Source organism: Ophidiomyces ophidiicola (assembly GCF_022830035.1).
Source record: "Ophidiomyces ophidiicola strain CBS 122913 chromosome Unknown scaffold_1, whole genome shotgun sequence".
Taxonomy (NCBI): Eukaryota; Fungi; Ascomycota; class Eurotiomycetes; order Onygenales; family Onygenaceae; genus Ophidiomyces; species Ophidiomyces ophidiicola.
This window is the reverse complement of record NW_026054641.1, coordinates 316,842-341,458: the sequence shown is the minus strand read 5'-3', so window position 1 is coordinate 341,458 and position 24,617 is coordinate 316,842. Positions and strand designations below refer to the sequence as shown.

The following is a 24,617-nucleotide window of genomic DNA, read 5'->3' as shown; positions in this document are numbered from 1 at the left end:
CTTGCGCTTGGCACTAGAATCTTCCCATTATGCGAATTTATCATTTTTGTGCCAAAGTACTTAGAGTAGAGAGTTAACCCTCTCACCGCTTCATCCCGAATACGAATACATAGGTTGAGGATTGCAAATATAAATTTTAAAATCGGTCATAAAAACTTCACCCTTCCCAGTGGGCTTAGCTAACTGAGACATCATCGTACAAGACAAAGATCCCAAGCTTTGATAAGAAAAACGTAAATGAACTTGGAAGGTAGTTCACAAGTCGCCCGGCTCAGAAAATCGGGGGATCTTTTGCATGAGCATCTACTTCGCCTATGCACCACCCTCTCGCTTTGCATACTCTTCCTCGATTCGCTCCTCATAAAGCCGATCGGCTTCTTCCCTGCTTATGTGTCCCTCAGACCCAGTGCCATGCTCGGCTGTTCCAGTCGCAGTGGACGCGGTGTTCGTAGTGGTAGAGGAGGGCTGTGAGTTGGCAGGGTGGCTTCGTGACCCAGATTGCTCACCGCTGGACGATGTAGCCGGGCCTGAGGAGGCCGGGTTTAGTGGGATTGGCATGCCGGAGAGTGGATAATCAAAGGGCCTTGCGTTGGTTGGGGTTTGGTATAATAATAAGAGATAGGGGTCAGGGAACGAGTCAAGTAGGGTTCGGATAACGGTCCGGAGAACGCTGGTCGTGTTTGGAATTCCTCTTGTTTGACATTAAGCAGGAGGCGAACGAAGCATTTAAGAAGCTCGCGCGGGGGCTGGGGGGGAGGGGGGCGCTGGGATGATGTCACCGCCACCGCCTTTTGCGCTGAGCCCAGACAACAAGCCAACACTAACCAGCAGGCAAACCAAACAGCAACCAAGCACCACGCACGCCATCCGATCGACATGCTTCCATGACACAGATGAAACCAGAATCAAAAAGAAGGCACAGCCACCCTTTCTTCTCCAACGCCCCGCGTGTAGCGAGAAGCAAGTTGATGAAAAGGGGGTATCCAATTTTGGAAAGCGAGACAAAAATTGCGCCTCTCAAAGACCCGAAGGCCGATGAACAAGACGAGTCCGCCGCGCGGTGCAATGCAGGGACCATCTCATAGGAGCCCGCATTCATGAGCACGGTTCCCGAGACAAGGTAAGTATGAAGAAGAGAAAAGAAAAGAAAGAGGCGAAAGAACGGCGGGTGAGAACAGCAGATTTATACAGGAGGCGGGCGGCGCTAGTGACTAGCGAGAGGCGAATGGCCGGCTCTGATTGGCTCGCATGGGGAGTAAGCAGGTCATGTGATAATAGCACTCATTGGCCATTTGGCACGCTGTATTAATATTACGGGAGACTGTAGTAACATTATATGCAATACGGATGAGAAGCCAGACAAACAGGAGACGGAAGGGAGGTCCCAGAGAAAGAATCGCACAGAATCGCAGTCCGGTAAAAATAGCTTTTATCAATGCCTATTTGGATATCCTAAAAATAAAGCCGTGCTTTGCAGCGGCGGCCAAGAAACGGTTCCAAAAGTATGTACAGTACATGTGCAAGGACATTTTTATTTTTCACAGATCCAACAACGCCTTTCAATCGCCATCATGAGAACCCTCCTCTATCGGCGTTATCGGCTGTTCGGCATGATCCTCCCTAGCCTCAGCATCACCCACAGGCCCGCTTTCTGTCTTCGAAGCCTTCTTCTTGCGCCCCTTTTTCCCTTTCGCCCGACCCTCGCCGGTGGACAGTGGTGCCTCCTGAACCCACCGAACAATCCCTTCCGCCCTCTCGGTGCAAATCGGATACTCTCTTCCGTCATCTTGCGCCCAGCGTTTGATCATCGAAGAAGCACTTTGTTGGCCGCTCAGCTTCCGCGGCCGCTTTTGCTGCTGTTCCTCGGCCTTCTTTTCTCGCGCTTGGACGGCAGCACGGAAGGTCGCCTCGTCAAAAACTCGATCATCGCCCAATGCCTCCAAGATGGCCTCCTGCTTTCGCGTCTCGCGCTCTTCCTCCATCGATAGGTCCAAGCTATCGCCGCTCTGGGACAGTGGGGTCGGCGCGCAGAGCGATTCCCATGATTGTGGCAGGTCGATCCAATCCTTAGCATGAGAGATGACCTCCATCCAGTCGGCGCGCGAAGGGGAGCGTGGGCCGAGGAATATGGGGTATCCGTCGCTGACGCGTGCGATCCGGGCCACCATGTACGCATGGCGAAGGAGTTCTTTGGAGGATGTCTGGACGAGAGCGTGGCAGAGAAGAACGGAATGGAGGGCGTCGGTCAGAAGAGGGTGATAGGTAACGGCTTCATGGGAAGATCGTTCCTCATTAGCATGGTTAGACTGAGATGCAGGCACTATTTCTTGGGATTCGGCAGGGAAGGGAGGGAGATCTTGAGGAGGCTGGGAAGCGAACAGCTCGGAGACTTTGTAGACAATTGTCGTTGGCTGAGAGGCAGCGCTGCCATGGTCTTCATTACCGGGTTCCAGCGCATTCCCCCCTGACTGGTTCCGTGGGCGGCGCGGCTTGCCAAAATTGCCTGACGAAGTGTAATTCACCTTTCGTAGAAACGCCTCCGCAACCTCAGAAGAAAGGCCTGGAGTGTAGTCAAAGCGAGATAGGAAAGTCATGTAGTCACGAAGCGCCCGCCGCGCATTGGTCTTGACGATTTTCCGCGCCTCCAGCCACCGGTTGTATGCTGCTTTTCCGGCTGCAGACAGTGATGGCGCGCTCTCGCCTTCCTGTTCTGCCTCAGGGCCTGGGACACGTTCGCTCTGGGACAGCTGAAAGTCGTCCAGGGCGGACTTGACGTGTTGAGACGCAATACTCAAGTAGACGCCCGCTCGATGGAACAGGATCTGGGCCTCCAGTCCCGTAGGCTGGTCTTTCTCACTGATTCTCAGCTCATCTCGAATATCCAAAGTCGGCTTGGTCTCCTTTGGCGATTCCGCGCCCTCCTTACCGTCCCGATGCGCCGCCATATAGAGCCGATACACACTCAACCCTTCCGTAAGGTCCTTTGCCGCGCCAGCGAAGTCCTCCTTGAACAGCCTGGTAACGGCGCGGGTGCGAAAGGTCGAGCCTTCGCGCGGGCGGGCGGCGATGATCTCGTCCAGCGGGCCCAGGGTAGTGCAGGCGGCCAGCGAGCGCGACGGGATCTTCTCATGGAAGAAATGCACGTACTTGGCATCGCAGTCGGCCTCGTTGCGCTGCAGCACCAGCTTGGCAACCTCCTCCAGCGCGGACGCCGACTGCATAGTGGCAACGCTGGCCGCGATCTCGTCGAGCCGGTAGGCCTTAGCCAGCTTCTGCGAGGCGTGCTCGCGCATGCGGTGGCGGCGCTCGCGGCTCAGCTTCGCATGGCCGCTGGCGGTGCCGCCGCCGATGCCCAGGCCCAGCACGGTGTTGCTGCCACTGCCGAAGAGCCCGTTGGCGGCGTGCAGCGAGTTGCCCAGGGCGGACGAGGTGGTACCGTTGGAGGCGCGCACGGCCAGGTCGGTGGCCTCCTCGATGGCGCGGCGGATCTTGACGAGGTCGAAGAAGACGCCCGGGTCGATGGGGTGCGGGCGCGGCGAGGCGTAGTTGCTGAACGACAGCGTCTCGAGGATGTCCGGCGGCAGCTGAAGCCACGGCCCGTGGAAGGACGAGATGTACCGCCAGTGCCTGCGAGGCGCGCCGCCCGTCAGTAGGAGCCCATCACTCATCTCATCACTCATCAGTCGCCCAGGGAGCCCGCCACGTACTTGTTGCGGCAGATAATCAGCGCCGGCGGCGACAGCGACAGCGGCCGGCCCTGGTCGCGCTTCTTGGGCGTCGCGGCCTCGGGCGGCACGGAGCTCTCGCCACGCGTCTCGCTGCTGGCCAGGCTGGCCTGCGATTTCTTCGTCGTCGCCATCGTGGCCGTCGGGAGATGGAGTGGCTGGCTGCGAGGGGAGGTTGATGGCAGCGGCAACAGCAGCGGCGAAGAAACTTTGGCGGGCGCCGGTTCCGCGCGCACAAGCGAGAAGCTGCGGGCGGGAAGCTTGGGAATCACAGGATTACGTTTAAACTACATAACTACTCCTATGGATGGATAGCACCTGTCTAGTTACTCCGTCCCGCACCAGCACTGTCTGCCCGGCAGCTGCCAGTTGCCAGCGTCCTCTCCGTCTCGCTCTCCCGGCGCTCGCCGCTGCCGACGCTTCGTCTACTCCGCGCTGAGGGCAAGACATGCGTCCACGGCCTGCCCGACCCTGTAGTAATACGAGCGGGTTAGAGCCGGCTCTCCGTCTTAGCAGGCCACAGACACTAGAGCTTACCTTCCTTCCTTCATGCGTACGACATCGTTGATGATGTCCTTGTCGAGGTTGGGAAACATGCCAGACAGCGTCCTGCAGCGTAATTAGCATGAGCACGACGAGATGACGCCGGTGGCCAATCCACTCACTCTACAACCACACTGTGCTCGGCGCGCTGGATCCGATGCGCTTCGGCGGCTTCCGCACTCGCTTGACGCGCCGCTGCCTCTTGGGCTTCGAATCTACTCGGCGGCGGCAGGGGCGTGGCAGTTTCTGGTTGGCTTCGCTGCCGTTCGCCACTCCTTCTCTCACTGGTGCAAGTTGGGTGCTGCTGATATGGCGTCGCAGAGAGAGCTACGTTCTGCTGCGGGGGCGTAGTGCCCGTTCGTCGTTGCGGGTCGGGTTCGTCCGAGAATATCCGGCCTATCGTCGTCAACGGCTTCTGGATTGTCCTCAATAGACCAGCCATTGCAGGGTTATCCTCCGAGTTGGAGGCGTAGTGTGAGTCGGTGGATCTTGACCCTTGCTCTTCGGAGTTTCGAGGTGTCATATCTCGCGAGCCTGATGATTTTTCGGTTACAGAGTCAAGCAGGCTCTCAGTTTCTTTGTTCTTCTCGGCGATTGCAGAGACAGCTTCTTCAACATTCCGGTCAAACTCTTCTTGGCTGACTGTTAAAGAGGTCCGGTCAAGTGTTTCGATAAATTGTATAGCTCCAGACTACAAATGTGATTAGCTAGCTTCTTGAGATGTTTCTATCGTAAAATACCAATGAAGATAGATAGTAACCAGCTTCTCCCCCGAGCTTTTCTTGATTGCGAAATCGAAGTATGTACTGAAGGTTCGACACCAGATGCTCGGGGTTGGCTTTGAGAACCACATAAATTAGAAGGGGCATGAAAGAATCCGCAGAAGTATCGTTATCCTTAGAATTCTTCAAAAGACCTTTTTACTATTAGTGCCTCTACCCCAGATAGCTACTCGAAAGTTCTTACCGAAAATGACCTTACAACAATTCAAAATACACACGACCTTGTCTCTTGGCGCCCGGTAACCTTTGATTTTCAGCAACTCTAGTGAAATACTGTTAGATCTTTCGAAAAATAGTCGTTTCAGGCCCCCTTACCTTGTTGTGCCAGAACTAAAAATCTATGGCCGTTTGGCCGAATTGAAGGGATATCCAAATGTTCTTCTCGCACCCAACTATATATCCGGATCTTTTGAGCTAGTATTTCATCCCGCTCAACATCCTCTTGATGTTGTCCCCGCCTTCCGGGGCCCTGCTGCTTTTCCAATTCTTTTCTCCGGCTCCGACTTCGAATACGACCGAGCGGGGGAGGGGGCGGTATTGCTGGAGAGAAAGTCTGCGAGTATAGCCGATTCATTACGAGCTTTTCCATGCCTTCTTTCGCATTATCGAATTCGATATCAGAAACTTCTTTCCATACATCACAAATAGCCATCTTATTCGTTATGAAAGCCAAAAAATCACTGATAATCTTCACTTGCTCGTGAACCATCCATTGTCGTTTGCCAAACTCGGTCAAGAAAGAACGAAGAAATTTGGCGACTGGATCAGCAGTTCGATGCCGTAATTGCTCGAGAAACCGGTGGAAGTCAAACGGTTGATCGGGTTCTGGCTCTGGGGGCGGTGGCCCGGTCACATGCATGGCCGTGGCGTCTATGGGTTCAGCACCAGAGGCTTTATGGGGTGTCTTGGGGGGAGATTTCGGAGGGACAGCGGGTGGTGAGAGCGACCGTCGGGAAGAGTTAGATAGAATGGACGAGCGATGTTGCCGAGCACCGGGCTGCGGATCGTCTGTGCTGTCTGCTGGTACGAGGGGTTCCAGGCTAGATTTCCGTGGGGGAAAGGGTGGACGTGCCGCAAGTTCCAGCCTGGGTGACATTATTTCCTCCTTGCCTAGACTAGTCGTCTCATCGGCAAATTGTTCCATTATGCTCTGAATCTCGGACTGCGAGTCTTCACTCTTCCTCCCTTCGCCTGCCACACCGGCTCGATCCTCACCCTTATCAATAGTTTGGACATCTCGAGGAACATCTGGTAGGTCCTTGTGGGCGAAGGTGGGTGTCCTGATTGGGGACAGTGGGCCTTGGGGAGTCTTTGGCGTGGGATCTATGTAAGTGTTGTCTTTCAGTGGTGGAGGAGGGGGAGAAGAAGTGGGATCGGCATTAGTGTAGACGGTGAGGCTGGGTATACTGCTGGCAGCTCGTTTCGACGAGAGGGATAGATCGTCCATTGGTTGTGTAGGGGGACTGGTGACTTCGCTAGGTTGTTCGGAAGATTCTTTGGAAGCATCGTTTCGGGAATTCAATTCTATAACGGCTCCGGCAGGAGGAATTTGTGATTTCTTAGACTCAGCCATAGCTTCCAGTAAGGGTGCTGTAGTATTCTGAGCATCTCCGGCCGGGGTGGGAGATTTCAAGCTGGTCCCAACTAACGAAGCTGCGTCCTGGTCACTGACACACCCGCCAACCTCAGACAGCTCTTCCACTTCGGTGTGTTTACTGTCTACTGCGGGAGGACCAGAGGGGCGAGCTTCAGCGGAAGGAGGCATAAGCTCAAGGGTGTATGTATCATGAGAGTCGTGAGTTTGCGGGAAGGGAACATGTGCAGGAAACTAGTTAACAACAGCAAAGGGTCATTATTGGGTATAGAAAATAGGCCTATCAATCAGAAAAGCTCCCAGCGATATTCCGAAGCAGCCCAGACGTGTGGTTTCGCTGACAGCGGTTGACGACAACGAACATCCCCGGCTTTGGGAACCCTCCTGCCTGGTCACGGGAGCTTATCGCGGGCGATCGTCGGGCCGGTGGCAATACCGAAATCTGCCTCAACTTCCAGCATCATCAACAACAGCAGAGATGGGACCCCGCCGCGTTCTTCAGTTGCTGTGTGAGCATGTGTGGCATCTTCTTCTCAGTGGGTGATACGGAGCCTGCTTACCCGGAAGAAGACACGCTCTGCAACATCAAGAACAGAGGGCCAGACAGCTATCAAGCCCATCAAGTCACCTTCTCCAGTCAAGGAATCGGAGAACAAGAGTGCGGGAAACATCTTACGTTCATTTCCTCTGTTCTGTCCCTTCGAGGTGCTACTATAGCAACCCAGCCCTTCATTGATCCCCCCAGCGAATCCGTACTTTGCTGGAATGGTGAAGCTTGGAAGCTATCCAATGAAGTGCTCGCTGGAAATGATACCTATCGAATATTTCAGCTTTTCCTGGAGTCTATAAAGCCTCCAAATAATGGCACGCTGCCATGTACTCGTCAAGTACCATTGGGTACCCTAGCACAGGCTATAAGTACCATTGCTGGTCCCTTTGCCTTCGTCTTCTACGACCGTCCATGGTCTAGGATTATATATGGAAGGGATTTCTTAGGCAGAAGATCTCTCCTGCAAGGGCGCGACTACAAAGCGAATTTTGTCATATCCAGTGTCTGTGCTGGTACTCCATCCAACTGTTTCGAAGAAGTATCAACTGACGGAATTCATGTCCTTGACCTTACCCGTGACGATCCGCTTAGTGCGGTTGAAACTATTCCATGGCTTCATGGAACTACCTCTCCATCCATCTACCTTGTACGTCCTTAAGAAACAGATATGAGATTGAATCTGACCTAGAAGCACAGAGTACTCCCATCCCACCAATGAACCAGCGCATTCCAACAACCGAGACCATCACTCCCCTGGTCAGGACATTGTCTTCTGTAGTTGAGTTGGAGAATCTACTTCGCCAATCTGTCAAACTTCGTGTCCAAGGAATCCCTAGATTCCCATCATGTTCCCCAGGCGCCGCAAAAGTCGCTGTACTGTTCTCTGGCGGTCTTGATTGCACTGTGCTGGCACGACTCGTACATGATTTGTTACCAGTGGACGAGCCCGTCGATCTTTTAAACATCGCATTTGAAAACCCTCGAGTAGCAGCAGCTAGCCTCGCAAAAAATGCCACTTTGAATTCGGTTTACGAAGAATGCCCTGACCGTAAAACCGGTCGATCATCACTGGCAGAACTATGTCGGGTTTGTCCTACCAGGCAATGGCGGTTTGTCTGCATCAACATACCGTATTCAGAAACACTACAGCACAGAGATACTATCAGGCGGCTCATGCGACCTCACAACACGGAGATGGATTTGTCAATAGCATGTGCACTGTATTTCTCTGCACGCGGCATCGGAGAAATCGCAGGTAAGGATGATAACGAACCCCCAGTTTCATATGAAACCTCAGCGCGAGTGCTCCTTTCGGGCCTTGGTGCAGACGAGCTCTTCGCCGGCTACCAGCGACACGCCCTCGCATTTGCACGCCAAGGTTTCAAGGGACTCATCGACGAGATTGACCTTGACGTGGGGCGCTTGGGGAAGAGAAACCTAGGCCGCGACGACCGAGTCATATCAAATTGGGGCCGAGAAGCAAGATATCCTTATCTCGACGAAGCTTTCATGACATGGGCTCTACAGCGGCCCGTGTGGGAAAAGTGCGGCTTTGGTATTCCAAGCGATGCTTCTGAGCAGGCTGGAAGCGAGAGAGACACTCATACCGGGGAACCAGAGGACATTGAACCGGGTAAGAAAGCTCTCCGCCTGGTGGCGTGGAACTTGGGCATGAAGAACGTCGCACGAGAGAAAAAGAGAGCGATCCAGTTCGGCTCTCGGACTGCCAAAATGGAGAGTGGGAGAACGAAGGGAACGGGAGTCATTTCATAGCTGTGCCTACGGTGCTCACTGTCCCTCTACACTCGAGTTTTGCCCTCTTTTTGTTCGGATTTCAAATGTGCACAGCGATGATGACGCAAACAGATACTTCTGACTGCGACTTTTCTTCCCCGCCAAACTTCGGACCCCAGGAATTTTCTCGGCACGTCTTGCCTTTGTTCTCTTTCTTTTCTGCACCCCATACATCACTTGTAGAGTGGGAGCGCGAAAGTAGAGAGGATATGGAAAGCGTGTGTGAAGAGGAAATGAATGGGGCCTGTGGTAGGCTTACGGGTTGGAGATTTTGTTTGAGCAATGAAGCAGATATTAAAGGCAAGTCTGAGCTGTGCTAGCATTTATCCACATGGTAAACACCGTCTTTCCCGTTGTTATAGCTAGCTTATCAATGTATTTCCCTTTCTGCAATAAGAATCTCACTCTTCCTTGTTAGTTATCTCAGATGGAATTGTCAAATCGTATGGATTGGGATTGGGGATTGAAGGTCTAATTCGAACGTCTTATCCAGTAACATATACTCCATAATTTAGTTAAATCTCAATATATGGTATTAAAGTCATTAAGATTAATAAGTTATCGTAGAGAATTATATTTCAGCCTCCAGTTATGGACGATTCTAACATGCCTATAAACATATTCCGGGGACCTTCATGGCAATGGCAATATCGATCTTAAAGGGATTCCCAGCGAAAATAGAATCAGATGAAGGGAAAACAGGTGCTTGTGCTAGGTAGAAACCTGCTACCAATAAGATAACTACTACCCAGTTCAAGCCTTTGGGTTGGAAGCTAAATAATCAGAAACCAAGTGTCTACGGAGTAAGAATTTACAACATCAGTATTTATAAGAGTAGCAGATAATGCACAGACCAGGTTCATTCTGGATATAACATATGAAACAAGAAAATGGTCACTATTAATTATTATTATAACATCAACATCGAGACAGTCAAAATAGTACAACAAAACTACAGCATCTCATCAACCAGCAAAATACCAATGACCTAACCATTGCATACCCAGTGAAACGACGTTCTGAAGAGCTGCTTAACAGACAGCACACAGGAACGCGCGACATGAGCAAGGAAATGGGGAATTGGCATTATACAAATTGAGAGGGGAAAAAAAGGTGCGCAGGAAAAGACAGGACAACAGTAGAGTAAAATCAAAGCAATATCAAGCGCGGCAACAATTGGGTATCGTGGGTATTTGGGGGGGTATCATTCACATCCACCTCGCAATTTTTGAAAAATTTTGTACTGCCCAAAAAACACAACGCACCGAAAGGACACTATGAAAAAATAACAAAAAAGTCACACAAGCAAAGAGAAAATGCAACAAAAGAGACAAGAATAGCCTAGTCATTCTGAGAGCCGAGTTTGTCATATGCATATGTGAGATACAGAAAAGGAGTGGGGGAGGTGATTGACTGTCTTATCCATTTTTCATGGTTATCGTATCAAGATGTTGTTTCGATTGTGTTTTTGTTTCAAGTTCTCAAGGAGAGGGAATGCCCAGTGGAATCTTGTTCCAAAAAACAAATTTCCACGGAACAAGTCTCACTGGGCTAAGGGGGTGCCAGGACGAGACATGTACTGCTGGTCCCACCACTTCTCGATCTCAACAATGCTCGTCCTGGCCGCGGCCCTTCACGCAGCAGCCTGGACGGGCTGCGCGACGGGCGCGGTGGCAGGAGCAGGCTTATTCTCGGGCTCTTCGGTTCCATTTACGGCAGCAGTTGTGTCCTTGACGGTCTCAGTGACGGCGGCGGCTGGAGCAACTTCGGTGGAGGCTTCGCCTTCAGCAGCGACGGCAGGCTCCTTCTCCTTCTTGACTGCCTTGCTAGGCTTGCGGAAAAGACCTCCAAGCCTTGGAATGGATGGAGAGCGAACCTTGGGAGGCTCTGAAGCCTCTGTTGGCTCACCTTCGGAGGTCTCGACCTTCTTCTCCCTCTTGGTACCAAAGTTACCGAAGAAAGAAGTGCGGCGTCTTTCCTTCAAGGTGGCGCCTGGGGCTGGCTCAGAGGTAGCAGCAGCTGGCTCCTCAGCAGGTGATTCTTCTGCCTTCTTCTCAGCCTTTTCCTCAGACTTGGCCTCCTTCTTATCCTAAATCGGTGTAAGTAAAGGTGAGTGAACACGGTTAACAATGACTAACCTCATTCTTCTTCATAAAGTTTAAGAAACCACCTTTAATGGAGGATGGGGAGGTTGCTGTCTCTTCTTGCACTTCCTTTGCTGGCTCAGTGGTGGCCTCAGGCTGGATCACGCTCTCTGGCTGAATTGGCTCAGCGGTAGCTGGGTGAACGGGATCGTCGAGTTGGGGAGCAGTGCTCGACACGGTGGTCTCAGGTGCCTTGATCGCTGGCTCCTTGTCGGCTTTTCCGTGGCCTTGGCTGGTAACCTTCTGGAATAGAGTTCCAAACATAGAGTTGCGCTTAGCCTTAATTTCGGGCCGTTTTGGCGCTTCCTCTGTCTTGTCCTCAACAGCTGGAGTAACTAAAGATAATTTAGCTGACGAAATAAATGGATTAGGAAAAACTTAGGGTAGGTCGTACCTTCGGCAGGTTCAGTGACGGGCGCCGCTTCGGTGGTGGCAGCGACGGCGGCAGGAGCAACAGCAACAGCAGGCTCTTCAGGAGTTGGCTCAGCTTCCACCTTCTTCACTTCCTCACCTTCAGCCTTTTCTTCCTTCTTGGCTTCAGTGTCCTCTTTCTTTCCAAGGATGGCGCCAAAGATGCTGGCACGCTTGCGAGATTGAGAGCGGCTCTTGGCCTTGACTTCTCCCTCAACCTTCTTCACAACATCCTTAGCCCTTGCTTCGAGACTCTTTTTCGGCGAGCTTGGGGCAACAACGGCAGCTCCTGGTTTGGCTAAGATCAATCAGCATCAAGCTTCCAGATAATGGGGCAGGAGCAATGCATACTGAATTTTTCAAGCTCAGCTTTGTAGGCCTCGCTGTCGACAAGACCCTCCTTTGCGGCCTTTCCTTCGGTAGAATTCTTCTCAAGGGCGACGACCCAGCTGTCGCGCTCATCAGCGGATGATGCCTGGAAAGCGTGCTTGTGGCCATTCCACTTGAAGGAGAGTTCATTGACACCCTCCTTGACAACATCGGAGATCTCAGCCTATCAGACAGTTAGATCTGGTATGACTAAACGCCACGGGAGCACGGTGTGTCACGACGTACCAAGTTGATGATGCCGGTTGGATGAGTCTTGTCTTCCGGGCGTTTGGCGAAGAAAAGCAAGCCCTTTCCAGTCTGGCTGGCCCAGGCGGCAGTGGGGTGAGCGACGCTCAGCTTCTCGTTCTGGAGGTAGTGGCTCAGGTTTCCGGCTTCGACGGCATCGTCACTGAACCAGAAATAGCGTTTTGCAAAGCGAAGGCTCCTGGAGGCGAAGGGCAAAATTAGCTTCGGTGGGGTGAAGTCAGTGAGACGTGGGCTAAAACTTACTTGACTAATCCGGGTGCCTTGTGACCAAGTGTGCCATCCGTGGCTGGCGTGATTTCCGCCTTCACTTCGTCCTTTGCCGGTACCTCAGGCTCAACCGTGATATCCTTGGGAGCTTCTGTGGCTGGAGCTGCAGCGGCAGCGGCGGCGTCGGTCACTGGAGCTGCAGGTTCGACGACGGGGGCAACCTCTGCGACGACGGGGGCCACGGGGGCAGTCTCGACGGGTTTCTGGGCTTCGGACATGGTGACTGTGAAGGAGACAACGACGACGGGGTGCAGAGGGAGAATCGAGTGAGGTTCAACGAGTTCTTCTAGAACACGGCTGAAGCTTGGGAGAAAGAAAGGGGAGCTCTGGGAGCTGGCAGTGCTTTAGCAGGGGGGAGATTAAAATAAGATGGTAAGTGCAAAGATGGGTATCAGGGGTATCTCAAAGCAAGAAACGAAAAGTACAGTCAACGACGCAGCACGCACCGGGGGGTATCAAGCGAGGCTCGCAGGAAGAACAGCACAGCGGGAGCAGGTGGAAGAAGAGAAGAAGAAGAAGAAGAAGAGAAGGAAGAAAAAAAAAGGGAGGCGGTAAATAATAATAAATCGAAACGGGGGGCGGAGATCGCTAGTCCGTTCTGGGCGGCGCGGCGCCGGACTCGCCAATCACGCGCGGGCGCCGGGGCGGTAAGTGGAGGCCGGCGTACGAGACGCGTACGGTCATTACCGACCCCTATCCAGAGCGAGCGAGCGAGCTGGCGGGCGGGCGTGGGAGGGCCGTCGCTGGTGGTGGTGGTGAGCTTGCCCGCGCTCGCTGCTGCCCGCCCACGCCCACGCCCGCCAGCAGCGCCTGGCCACTGGCGCGCGGGGCCGGCGCGCTCCGGGGGGGTTCCCTGAGCCCGTCGCGTCTGCGCTGCTGGGAGGATGAGACGGGTGTCTCACCTCGCAGCTCAGGGGAGCCTACAGAGTACGGAGTACCCGCCGGCCATACATACATACATACAGCAGCGTGTGACCTCGCAGCGTGGCCAACGGGCCTCGTCGACGACTCGGCCACAGCACCGGGCCATGGCGAAAGCGGCGACGGCCGTTGCGCTTCCAGCGACTACTGGCCGACGATCAGGCCATGCTCCAGCAGCATCCCTGCGCCCGACACGGTCCCATGGACGCTTTACGCCCAGCGTATCGCTGTGACGGCTAGCAACCGATCGCCCGCCAGGCATGGAACTGGCCACTCCAGCGCGCTGGGGGGAGCAGCGAGCTTCGCGAGCATGTTTCGCCCGGAGCTCAGGGGAGCCCTTCAAGTTCTCGCGTCGCTGCACAGGCTGCCCGCTCGGCCACCCATCACCACAGCGCCTCTGCTCTGCGCTGCTGCTGCTTCTCGCTGCCAGGCTCGCTGACTGCGGCGGGCGCCTAGGGTTTGGCCAAGGCTGCCGCCATGGAGCTGCGACTCCCGAAGGATGCTTATAATCTGCCGTCGGCTGATCGCATGACCGCTGCTGCCCTCCCTCATTATTCAGCCGTCTTAACCGCGGCTGCTCCGCACGACGTCGCGCAAGTTCCTCTCCCTGCTCCTCCTCCTCCTCTGCGCGCCTGCGCGCCCAGCTGTGGCCATGCGTGCGGTTGCTGTTGCGGCGCTGCCGCCGCACCCACCGGGGCCTTCCCCCCCATCGTCTGCCGCCCGTGAAGTCTGCGCCAAACTCTATGGCGATAAGCTCGGGACCGACCCTCATTTGACAGCTTGAGAGCTTCTCGCCTGTCAGGGGGCGGCGGCGTGAAAAGCTCCAAAGCTGTCCGGAAACGGCCTAGCGCGCCACCCGTATGACATAATGAATTCATCTGATTATGTAATTTGAGCGTGTTAGTCATCCGACCCTCACTTCAAACGATTCAAACAATCGAGCGAGGCATCTTCTTCCAACACGTGCTGAGAGCTTGCATCTCACCCTCGAGAGCATCACATCTTTTACAAAGAAGGCTTTACATCACATCTCATCTTCCAAGCCCTGTCTCTACCGTCAATGAGATCAGGGAGCGATGCGCACCGGTGTTCACCCAGCCGGGACTTCAACATATTGGGTGGGTTGGAGTATTCGGGTCTTTCTCCCGCGGAGAACAGACTCCCCAGAGCGACGTTGACTTCCTCGTGGGATACAAAGAAGACACAACTGCAGATGATCTGTGGCGTATGCCACTCTTGAAACAGCCCCTACAGCACGCGACCCAACGCGAAGTTGATATTCTTTATACGCATGACAAGCAGTCGCCGTCGTACATCAAGGCCCAGGCCATGCTTACTGCAGAGGCAATATACAACGCCGATGGCTCTTGGCTACACAAGAATCGTTCGCGCGCTGAGGAGGCGTTGGTAACCTCCCGTCAAAGGTTGGCGCTTGCATTGCAGCAAGGTGAGAATGCCTTGCAGCAGCTGGATACCATGTCTAAACGGGTATGTCGTAACTGAATGCTTACTGAACCCTATTTTTGATCTTACTGGTAAAAGGATATATTCCAGAATACCTCCTCCTTTGGAGAACTTATTCACCGAGTTTTAACCCTATCTCAGACACTTGTACCAGGTGAAGAGGACGCGAAAATGCTCGACTCTTATTTCGGTTCTGTATATGAGTGGGTGCCTGACGCCTTGAAGCTAATAGCAAAGTACAAAGCAAACGGACTAAATGCGCTGGATTGTAAAGATCTGCTGTTGCTGTCAGAGCTCCTTACAGAAGAGCTTCCACTAAAGATTGCGGTACTGAAAAAGGTCTATCTACCAACATTGAAAGAGGTATCAGATGCTGCAGGAATCCAATATGAAGCATACACCTTTGATGCTTGATTTTTATGTGCCCGAAGAGTTATCTTAGTCAAACATTAACACTGCGGAGCATCTCCCGCCAGTATATTTCAATTCAAAGCCTTTCTTATTCCAGGACGGCCAGTTGTTCCGTAATTGCATGGCGCAGCATAGGCTCCAAATCACTCGGAACCCGGCTTGTGACTATGTCCCACACTGGCTTGCCAATCAAACGGGACTTCCGCACCAGCCACCCCGTGTTCCCGGTCGAAACTGCAACACAGGTCGTGCAATCTACGCGCTTCTAAGAACACACCTGGATACGCGTGCCTCAACGGATCGTCGACTTTCAAATCAAGGTTTTTAGACACAGTCTTCAGGAGAACCATGTAGGATTCCCGGTACTGCCGCGCTTTGTCATTGGGTGGCTGCAGCCATGTCTTGGATTGAGGTGTTTAGTAGGTGCTAGGGCTTCATAAGGGTGTCAATATTATAGCAAACGGACCTCAAGATTGAAATTGTCGGCTGTGAATCGCCGGCTTAGTAGTCTGATTTGGTCGCGAGCTGTGACAAGCCGCGCGATGGCGATACGCTGTTTCATTATTATTGTTCAGGTAAGAGCTCGTAAGGCCTCATAAGTCGGTTGTGCAAGGGATAATGTTAGCACGGGAATGTCAATGAGCTGGGGAGACATATGTAGCTCAGCCCTTGAGGCCACATGGCATCCCATTGGCGGAGTGCCAAACAACTCTTCCGTGAGAAATCCGATTCCTTTATTGGATCTTGGATCCCAGCCAATCTCCGCTTATTCCGTTCTACTTAATTTGAAGTGATCCTATCCCTAGCACATACGACCACAGGAAGTGGAATACAGGGCTTCCCGTCCGCTCAGCCGTACTTAAGCCACTTGCCGGCCGGCTAGTAGTTGGGTGGGTGACCACCAGCGAATCCCGGCTGTTGTATGTTTTTGATTTTTTTTCTTTTTTCATCAAGATTTACTTACTTCAATGCAAACAGTTAGAGGTTTGTATGACATGGTTTGGGGCATAGGTACTCGTTGACAAACATTGATATATCAGCAAAGTCGAGCTTATCATCTTTGGCCCCATGAAAAATGGCGAGATTTCTCTTCAACCGAAGAATCAATAGGCAACTTACCATAGTCCTTTAGAAATTTTCTATTTCCAGTTTGCCCATGTCCTCAGCACACCGTATTTTTGGGAAAGATGTCTATATTGCACAATACAGCAAATGCTGATATAGTCCTTTATATAGCAGAAATAATTGACAGTTTCAAATTGGATAGAAAAGACCATATACAAGCAACGCAACAATTGGAGAAAGATTGCTGAGAAAGACTATACAAAGCTGTGGCAACTGTACAAAGTCGGAACACTCCCATATCATCTCATTAAACGCTTGATTCACATATCCCACAACACCATACAACATAATAGTCATCATCGTGTGGCCGTTAGAACGTACCTGAAATCGGTGTTAGCTGGAAGAGAACCTAAAACGAAAAGGAAAAAAACTTACGAGGTAATACTCTCCATCCTCTCCGCGGTTAACTTCAAGCTGACCTTCATCATCTCCAACGCTACCTCGCCATGGCTCTCGCTCAGTTTCTTCCATCCTTCTTCGCCCATCACCCAGACGACAGACGCCGTCTCAGCTCTAACAGTCGCGGTCCTCTTCGTGCCTCCAAAGAAAGGCAATTCGCCACACGGCCGCCCTGCCACGATCAGCTCAAAGTAGTGCCCCTGCGGCGTGTCGTACTCGGCCCGCAGCATCCCCGATTCCAGAAGATAAAAGTATTGCGCGGAGTCGCCGCAGCGATAGAGCACGCTGGAGGCTGGGTATTCTGCACGGGTAAAATGCACGGCCGCGGGGGCCCAAAAGTCATCTGGCTTGGTGGTGAGGCCTTGAAATGTGTGGAGCAGAAGGGGGAGTGGCGGTGCGAGCTGCTGCTTTGCATTAGAGGGCCGACGGGCGGATGTAGAGGAAGAGGCTTCCTCCTGAAGGGTGGTCGCAGCAAGTTGATTGAGGTAGAAATGGCGAGGCGAGTTGATTGGAAGGTCTACTTTTGGTGGCTCAAGTATCTCTAATTCATTATTAGACCAATCCATCGGCTCCGTTGTAGATGAGTGGCGGGATAACTTACGTTTGACCGGTGGAGACTCCGTTTTGGTTCCTGTCATAACATCTCTGCGCTCATGCAGCACGCGTAGAAGCTCATTTTCGCAAAATTCAAGCGCAGAATTTAAATTCTTGAACACATGAACTTCGTCTTCTTGCTCGAACAGGCCAACATTTCTGAGGCTGAGGCCTATTTCACCGGTAATATCAACGCCACATAGAATCATGTGTACTCTTCGCACACGTAGCACCCTGTTTAGCCTGGTAAATGCTTCAGCAGCGGAGAAATCCAGCCCTTTGACATGCGAAATATCCAAAACAAGGAACCGAATTGGCCGATCATTGAATACTTCCCCTTCGATTAGCCAACGCACTTGTTTCTCTACGCTGACAATGGTGCCGAAAAACAGGAAGCCCGAGAGTTTGATCACAAACGTTTGTCTTCCAGCTTCTCTGAGGTAACGAACGTGCAACGGGTTTCGCCGAACTGTGGAAAATGCGACTTGTCCTGTGTACGTCGCTGTAACGGCGGATTTCTGAGACGCCTGAACGACGAAACTAAGGCAAGCCAAAAATATGCCGACCATAACACCAGAGACGAAATCCCATGCACCCATAGTAGCAACAATTATCATGACCTAAACGAGGGTTAACGCGCTTCAGCCGAGATGAGCTTGAAGACAACGACTTACTGTCATATATTCTAGTGTATGAAGCTTTCCCCAGGTATGAACCAAAGCCTCCTCCATCAATTCTATTCCAAGCATATATATCAACGCACCAACAACTAAAACAGGAATATAACCTATAAGGCCTGGCCCAGCCAGCATGATTCCAAACGTCCCAATGGCCAGCATTATACCAGCCAAACGATCATTTCCACCGCTCGCGATGAAAAGTAGGCTGTTAGTATACACCAGATAATTCTGGGACAAGTCAGCAGATAGTAGCAAGGCTTATGGTCCATGAAAATACCTGTACGCTTCCAGCAAAGCCTGACAACACGTTAGAGACTCCATGAGCGATAAGCTCACGATCAACATTTAAATTGTCCTCTTTAGTGGAAATGCCCAGTGCTGGGACGTTTATGGGCACATGAAGGATACCAAAAAAGGTCAGCGCGAACATGGCAGGAATCGTGTCAGCGAGCGCGGACCAGTCGACGGCAGAGAATTCTGTACAGTATTAGGCCGTGAATGGAGTAAACGAGGAAGAAACGCACTGTATAATGTATAGAAATGATACCAGGGATTTGAGGACGATGGAGCCTCAAATACCCATCCTTTGTCGCGCAAAGTCTCCAATGGAATCCCGGAAAACAATTTGACCACATAAAACAAGACTCCAACTGACACGAAATATCCACCGACCAGAAATGTTGACTTGACATACCGTTTGAGAACCAGTAGGCCAATGGCAACAACAAGAGGCGTCGTCCAAAGAAAAATTGTATCAAGCTGGAAAAGCCTGTGTAAGGTATCTAGGTCATAATTGAAGTTTCCTGACAATCTGGCAGATACCTCAATTCCAGTAGCGACCAAAAACCAGCCAACGCCTCCAATACACCCAATTAAAATATGCCTGGGAAAGAAACCAATAACTGAGCCGAGCCCACTGGCACCCATGGCAAAGAACACAGTTCCCGTCAGGAGAGAACTTAGCGCGTATGCTAAGATGGTAGTCGCCAGGACGGAATCCATGTTCTCCTCACCCACCTTTGCCAGGATCATTAATGCCATCTTATGAAAGAAGGGAACTATTTCAATCATCTCTGATCCAATGCCTCCTTTGAAGACTGAGCCGCCGCAGGAGATGACAAGTTGTGAAATGATCGTGCTAACGTAGAACATGGAGATACCATCAGCGCCCAGTTCGGCAAACAATGGCTCGCCAAGGGGAAATAAAATCATTCCATAAGACAAAGCATCCAGGATATTAAGAATAAGTCCCAAAATGACGGCTGGCATAAGACTTGCTGGATACGCAATGCCCTTTTCGAATATAGTCCGTCGATTCCATTTTTTAGGGTTAAAGAAATTTTTCCAATGGATTGGTGACTGCCACTTAAAGTCTTTTTTATCCCATTGAGGCGTGCTTGTTGGGAGGAGAGGTGGTGAGCTCTCTATGTCTCCGGATGTACCGTAATTGTCACGATGGCTCTGCGACTTAGATCGTTGTCTAAGTAGAGGTGCATCCTCTGATACGGTTTCTTCGAGATTTTCCACATGGCGTTCACCACTAGCTCCCCTTTTTTTAGCTGACGGCCCAAGAAGCAAAGCCGTCAAGGCAGACTCCCCCGAATTAGCAGCGACGGATCCAACTTTTGGGGTCTCAGAGTCTGAATCTTCCTCAATTATTACTTCTGGGGGTATGAGCTGGCTGTCAGATCGGCCCCTGATGCCAAAGGTGTCCGGGAACCTTCCGTCCAGAGAAGACGCGACATCGTCGCGATATGCCGAAAAGGAAGAAGATCTCAAGCTATGGATCGATTCGGCATCTGATATAGCTCGCGATTCTAATTCGGCAGTCTGCTGTCTAACACCGTCGAAGGAATACTGGCCGTCTTCTGCAAAGGCACGCAAAACCGTGCTGTTAGCTTTGTTCGATCCGAAAAGTGTGTATGCGCTGCAGACAGAGAGACATGTCACACATCGCCACGACTTACCCAATGGCCCGTGAAACGCTCGATGGTAGAACGACCTTGCTGGCGTCCTTTCACTCACCGACGCCCTGCGCCGGTTCATGCTCCACGGGCTGGAAACCCTGTCAGATCCCCGCGCCGACCGGCCACTCCCATCGTCGCTATCTCTAGTATCGGCTCTCCTGCGATTCGGCAGCCACTGGGTAGCCTCTTCTCTACCACTACCGGCTGCCGGCACAGGCGATCTCCCTCCATCCATGGTTGGTCGAGGTGAAGCCTCTGGAGGTTGTCATTCCTAAGTTTGAATGCGTACCTCCTCGGCCAGTGTTCTTGGAGACGGGGTCAGCTGAAGCAGAGAGGAGCGTGATCGGCCGGTCAACCTTAAGCAGGAAGTTTATGTGCCACGCTATCGCGAGCAAGCGGGCGGGGAAGAGAGTTGTTGTGCCCTTCTTCCTGCCGCCGAGTTTGCAGAACTTGGATGCCGAGATGACGTAGCGCAGTCTCGCCTGGACCGGCCAAACTTTCGCCAACAGCCAAGACGCTGCCGGTGTGTCTGTTCTCATCGTCGGCCGTCTCGTATTGTTCTCCTCATCTCTTTGAGCTTTGGTAATGGCTTCGCTTCTACCCGCTGTGTTCACGAGCGCAAAACTTCATGGCGCGGGCCGATATAGCTGAAAAGATGGAGAAACAGACCATGATCTCGTTGGAAGGTGCTTGCGAAAGTCTACTTGAAAGAACGCCGTGCCGTCTTTGTGAGAAAGCCAGTTCTAGAATTGGATCTAAAGATACGGAGTGTAGTCGAAAACGACAACAACGAACACAAGCCCGTTCGCGCGCCTTTACAAAATTTGTGGAGACACGACGCAACCAAACTCGCTGAACTCTGGAACCGACGGCGGTTGGGTTTTGTTTGCCGTGGCCTCTGAGTCATGCTGCTCGGCTGTAGAGCTTTTCAATCCTCCGCTTTGTCCTCGTGTTGGTGAAGCAGGGGTGAAATAGTCAGTCATTGTGTCTAATATAGCGTCTCACGACTCATGCTTTCCTCTTTGCGCTTTGGTGCCCATGGGGTACGTGAGTAGTATTGCGACCTTCCGACGAGCATACCTCGAGCGGTTGAAACCGGAGGGCATTCCAGATGCCATAGCTGCTCTGCACATCAATTCGAGATGTGCACAAAGATGGGCAATCTTCAACAGATAGCTGGTAGCACGTTTGTTTCAACTCATTCGCATAAGATATCCCTGAGATATGAGCTTCTCGACATCTCCAAGGCGGACATAAAACTGGCTATTTTTCGTGAGATTGATCGAACTGTCCGCACCCACCAATTAGAACGATAGGACAAGATCAAGAGTAGCAGTAACATACCCATACTCCATCTGTATTTCTCCCACATCCTTCAACACCCGTACGTCAATAAATAGGTCCTGTGGGGGCTCCAAGCTCCCAGTCAGGTCGATATCAGTCCATTGCCCCTTGTACCCAAGGAGCATGTCACCATATTTGCGTAAATAATCCTCCTCTTCGGGGCATAGTGAGTTCCCACTCCCGCTGCTACTCCCACCCTGGGCTTGTGTACTCGTTTCAGCTAGGTGCTGCTGCTGTTGCTGCTCCTGGCGGTAATCCATCACGTCCCAGCCTTTCCAGCACAGCTCCTCTATTTTTTCCGCCCTCACACGATGATAGCCAAGTAGACATCTCTTATTCCTTCGCATGCAAAGATGATTGACTAGTAAGGCGCACGCAGTTGCGGGTTCTGACGATGGATTAAACGGCTGGGAGCCGTTTTGGTCGTAGGGCAAGAGGAGGCGAGTGACATTGTCGTTGAGCTCGTGAACTTCACGTATAAGACTTCGAATAATGTCTGAGTGGTATGGAGGTAGATGGGGTAAGGATTGGATGCGTTTGGCGTGTTGGACCTGGTAGAGGTTAGGCGTGTCTGGGACGTGTTTTGGGGGGAGAGGATGGTACCAATTTGTTTCCTAGATCGCCATACATGCTGTGTAATATCAAGCGGAACGAAGAGTAGTAGGCTCTATATCGATCATGCCAGAATGCTGCTTAGATCAAAATAATTTGGCCGTTGGGTGTGGAGTTCTTTTACGGAGGAAGATCCGCCCGTGCGCCACCGTAGAAAACCATCGCGAGGTTTGCAACTCCCATCTTACAATTACAGCCTACCCAGCCAAACACGCTGCCCACCGGTTCAAAGCGTCTAATTTCTATACAAAAGACGCAGATTCTCAGGGAATATTTATTTTCTACTACAAAAACGACCTGGTTATCGGACTGAAACCCAGATAAAAAAAAAAGATGAAGCGGAGATGGACGCCTAGTTTCATTGAAAAGAAAATCCCCCATAAGACCGCCGCATCCAGTTAGATCAATTTGTGTTTGGATATCGGACGTGACAAGGGAAAGTAGTGTCGAAGAACCCAAACGCCATTCAGATCTCCAAGGCTACATACACGGTCGCATCCCGCGTCTATCCATCCAAGTCTTTCTTTGGAACGCAACCAAGCTCGAGATTAATAAAGGAACAAGAGGAAAGGAGTAATATCAAAAAAAAAAAAAAAAGAAATGACAACAGACGAAAGGCCTACGGATGGCCCAATTGAAAGAGCCTGAAATCATATTGCCGCCCGCGCAACTCCTATTTCCTTTTTCGATCCCAGACTCCGTGTCGTATTACCTGTTGGATAGAAGGGCAAACGCTTGGCCTAGCAACGAAGAACAAAAAAAGAGCTGTAAAGGTCATGGAAGTGTTCTAATCAGTATGCAGCATGGCCTGTTAACCACTGATCAAACTCTTGCCCGTACTCCTGCTTCACTGGCTCCGCGACCGGGCCTTGGCCTTCGCTCCACGATTCTCTTCCCTCCACCATTGGTGTGCTGTGGTGCAACCCTTGCTGAGAAGATATCATTGAATATCCTTCGCCATCTTGCACTGGAATAGTACTATGAACATAGTGCTGGTTGGTGGAGGGCGGAGCCTGCCAGAGTTCAAGCTGGCCTGGGTAATTACTTGCCTCGGCATGGTGCATTGCAGCGGCTTGCCGGTGGTGATTGTTGTACTCGAGGAGCTGGGGATCGACCTGGCCTGGATCCTCAACAGGACGATTTGGCTGCTGTGATGGCAAGAGGTCGGGATGCGGATTTCCAGGAAGACCAGTCAGCGATCCCTGTGCCTCGTATGACACTCCCGGCATGCCCATCTTTTTATATGTCACATCTTCGATGTTTGGTCCGAGCTGGCTCTGGTGAACTGAGGGCTGGTAGTAGTGGCTATGCTCTGGTGGGGAGAGCACACCGGGAAGGGGTCGGCCAGGGTTTATCATCTCCCACGATGACCGATTAATGTCTGGATGATGCATATACATCTCAGCATTGTGCCGATCTAATAGTGGCGTCGAATGGCAGCTTTCAAAAGTCCTTTCTGGGTCAAACGGGGTCGATGTTCGGCTTCCAAAGCCTTCATCTACCTCGGACCGATCGTTCCATCGTCTTATTGTTCGTGGGCACGAAGCAATCTCAATTCCCGTGTCGTCCAGGTCACTGCTTTCTTCATCCTTGAGTGAAGATTGGCTCTTCTTCTTTGGTGTGTTTTGGGCCTTGTTTGGCGCAAACTTGTAATCGGGGTGGGCTTTTTGGTGATTATCCCTCTCTATGGACGCATATCGCTCGTAGAGATCTCTAATCTCTTTTGGCTCAAGTGGCCAGCTTTGACCTGATGCGCGCGACACAACCTGATGGTTGTTTTGCGCACACCACTCCTTCGTGCGCTCTGCGTACGCTGAACGGTATAACATGAATGAATTCATCGGTCTTGCAATCTTACCATTCTTTGCGACAACTTCTCTTCGACGGACCTCCGCTGTTCGGTTTACCCAGGCCTCCATGTCGCGAACCGGAATATGTGCCATATGTTTAGTTAAAAAGCTCAATGGTGCTGTGACGATTGGTCCACATTTATTATCGACTCTTGGTGTTCTTGGTCGTCTTCTGACTCTCGTCAACCTCGCGACTCGAGTTTTATCTGTCTCTGGAAACTTAGGCATTTTTGGCGAACCCTTAGAAGAAGTGGAATTCCCACTTCGTGTTCTTCTCATGTCTGCGGCGCGATGGTGGCTTGGATGCTGCGCTGAGCGCACAAATGTCTGATCGTCATTGTTAATGGACAGGTGCCTTCATTATTCAACATATGAGAGCATACCAATTGAGTGGAGGTGAGTTGTGGAAACTCGGCTGCCGACACCCGACCGTACGTACCGTTCGACGGGTATGCGTTCTTTTATTGTTTCATTAGTTCTATAGTTATATCCAAGGCCAGTGCGAATGACTTACCACTATCTCAGAAGCTTCTCCGTTATCCACCTCAATTTTGCCGAAGGGGTATTCCTGAGTTCCGGGTCTTGGATACATGGCCGTGAAAGAAGGTTGGGTTTGGAGGAACGGAGATTGCAAGGTGTTATTTTGGGGCAAGGGCTGAAAGGGGGCCTTCATCTCGTCCGCAGATGGAGAAGGCGACGGGGGATGCTGATGATTCATTATTGTCAAAGGGCTGAACAACTAGTTGTTGCGCTTGCGTTTTACCTTGTTTGGCCAAGAGAAGTTTCGTTCTCTTGCTCTTTTTA

The 24,617-nt window shown here is 51.7% G+C and overlaps 8 protein-coding genes across 8 annotated transcripts; 2 read left to right on the top strand and 6 right to left on the bottom strand.

Annotated features, from left to right (window-relative positions):
* Positions 1-312: 312 nt before the first annotated feature.
* On the bottom strand, positions 313-558 carry LOZ57_000129 (uncharacterized protein; the record flags this gene model as incomplete). Its single annotated transcript, XM_049249237.1, has 1 exon — positions 313-558. One exon carries the CDS (start codon positions 556-558, stop codon positions 313-315), a length of 246 nt encoding a protein of 81 aa, XP_049111431.1.
* A 1,001-nt stretch (positions 559-1,559) lies between these two features.
* On the bottom strand, positions 1,560-6,815 carry LOZ57_000128 (uncharacterized protein; the record flags this gene model as incomplete). Its single annotated transcript, XM_049249236.1, has 6 exons — positions 1,560-3,933; positions 4,263-4,334; positions 4,391-4,959; positions 5,009-5,184; positions 5,235-5,312; positions 5,366-6,815. 6 exons carry the CDS (start codon positions 6,813-6,815, stop codon positions 1,560-1,562), a joined length of 4,719 nt encoding a protein of 1,572 aa, XP_049111430.1.
* Positions 6,816-7,159: 344 nt separating this feature from the next.
* On the top strand, positions 7,160-8,967 carry LOZ57_000127 (uncharacterized protein; the record flags this gene model as incomplete). Its single annotated transcript, XM_049249235.1, has 2 exons — positions 7,160-7,840; positions 7,891-8,967. The coding sequence occupies 2 exons, from the start codon at positions 7,160-7,162 to the stop codon at positions 8,965-8,967; spliced, it is 1,758 nt and encodes a 585-aa protein (XP_049111429.1).
* Positions 8,968-10,621: 1,654 nt separating this feature from the next.
* Positions 10,622-12,664, bottom strand: LOZ57_000126 (uncharacterized protein; the record flags this gene model as incomplete). The annotated part of the gene is made up of 6 exons (XM_049249234.1): positions 10,622-11,077; positions 11,127-11,467; positions 11,527-11,841; positions 11,895-12,096; positions 12,159-12,357; positions 12,423-12,664. 6 exons carry the CDS (start codon positions 12,662-12,664, stop codon positions 10,622-10,624), a joined length of 1,755 nt encoding a protein of 584 aa, XP_049111428.1.
* A 1,930-nt stretch (positions 12,665-14,594) lies between these two features.
* Positions 14,595-15,245, top strand: LOZ57_000125 (uncharacterized protein; the record flags this gene model as incomplete). Its single annotated transcript, XM_049249233.1, has 2 exons — positions 14,595-14,855; positions 14,910-15,245. The coding sequence occupies 2 exons, from the start codon at positions 14,595-14,597 to the stop codon at positions 15,243-15,245; spliced, it is 597 nt and encodes a 198-aa protein (XP_049111427.1).
* Positions 15,246-16,663: 1,418 nt separating this feature from the next.
* Positions 16,664-20,242, bottom strand: LOZ57_000124 (uncharacterized protein; the record flags this gene model as incomplete). Its single annotated transcript, XM_049249232.1, has 7 exons — positions 16,664-16,688; positions 16,743-17,307; positions 17,368-17,980; positions 18,035-18,268; positions 18,318-18,517; positions 18,565-19,908; positions 20,008-20,242. The coding sequence occupies 7 exons, from the start codon at positions 20,240-20,242 to the stop codon at positions 16,664-16,666; spliced, it is 3,216 nt and encodes a 1,071-aa protein (XP_049111426.1).
* Positions 20,243-21,200: 958 nt separating this feature from the next.
* PSF1 (DNA replication protein psf1) lies at positions 21,201-21,981 on the bottom strand (the record flags this gene model as incomplete). The annotated part of the gene is made up of 3 exons (XM_049249231.1): positions 21,201-21,294; positions 21,352-21,902; positions 21,955-21,981. 3 exons carry the CDS (start codon positions 21,979-21,981, stop codon positions 21,201-21,203), a joined length of 672 nt encoding a protein of 223 aa, XP_049111425.1.
* Positions 21,982-22,754: 773 nt separating this feature from the next.
* On the bottom strand, positions 22,755-24,531 carry LOZ57_000122 (uncharacterized protein; the record flags this gene model as incomplete). The annotated part of the gene is made up of 3 exons (XM_049249230.1): positions 22,755-24,140; positions 24,197-24,271; positions 24,328-24,531. The coding sequence occupies 3 exons, from the start codon at positions 24,529-24,531 to the stop codon at positions 22,755-22,757; spliced, it is 1,665 nt and encodes a 554-aa protein (XP_049111424.1).
* Between the last annotated feature and the right edge of the window lie 86 nt (positions 24,532-24,617).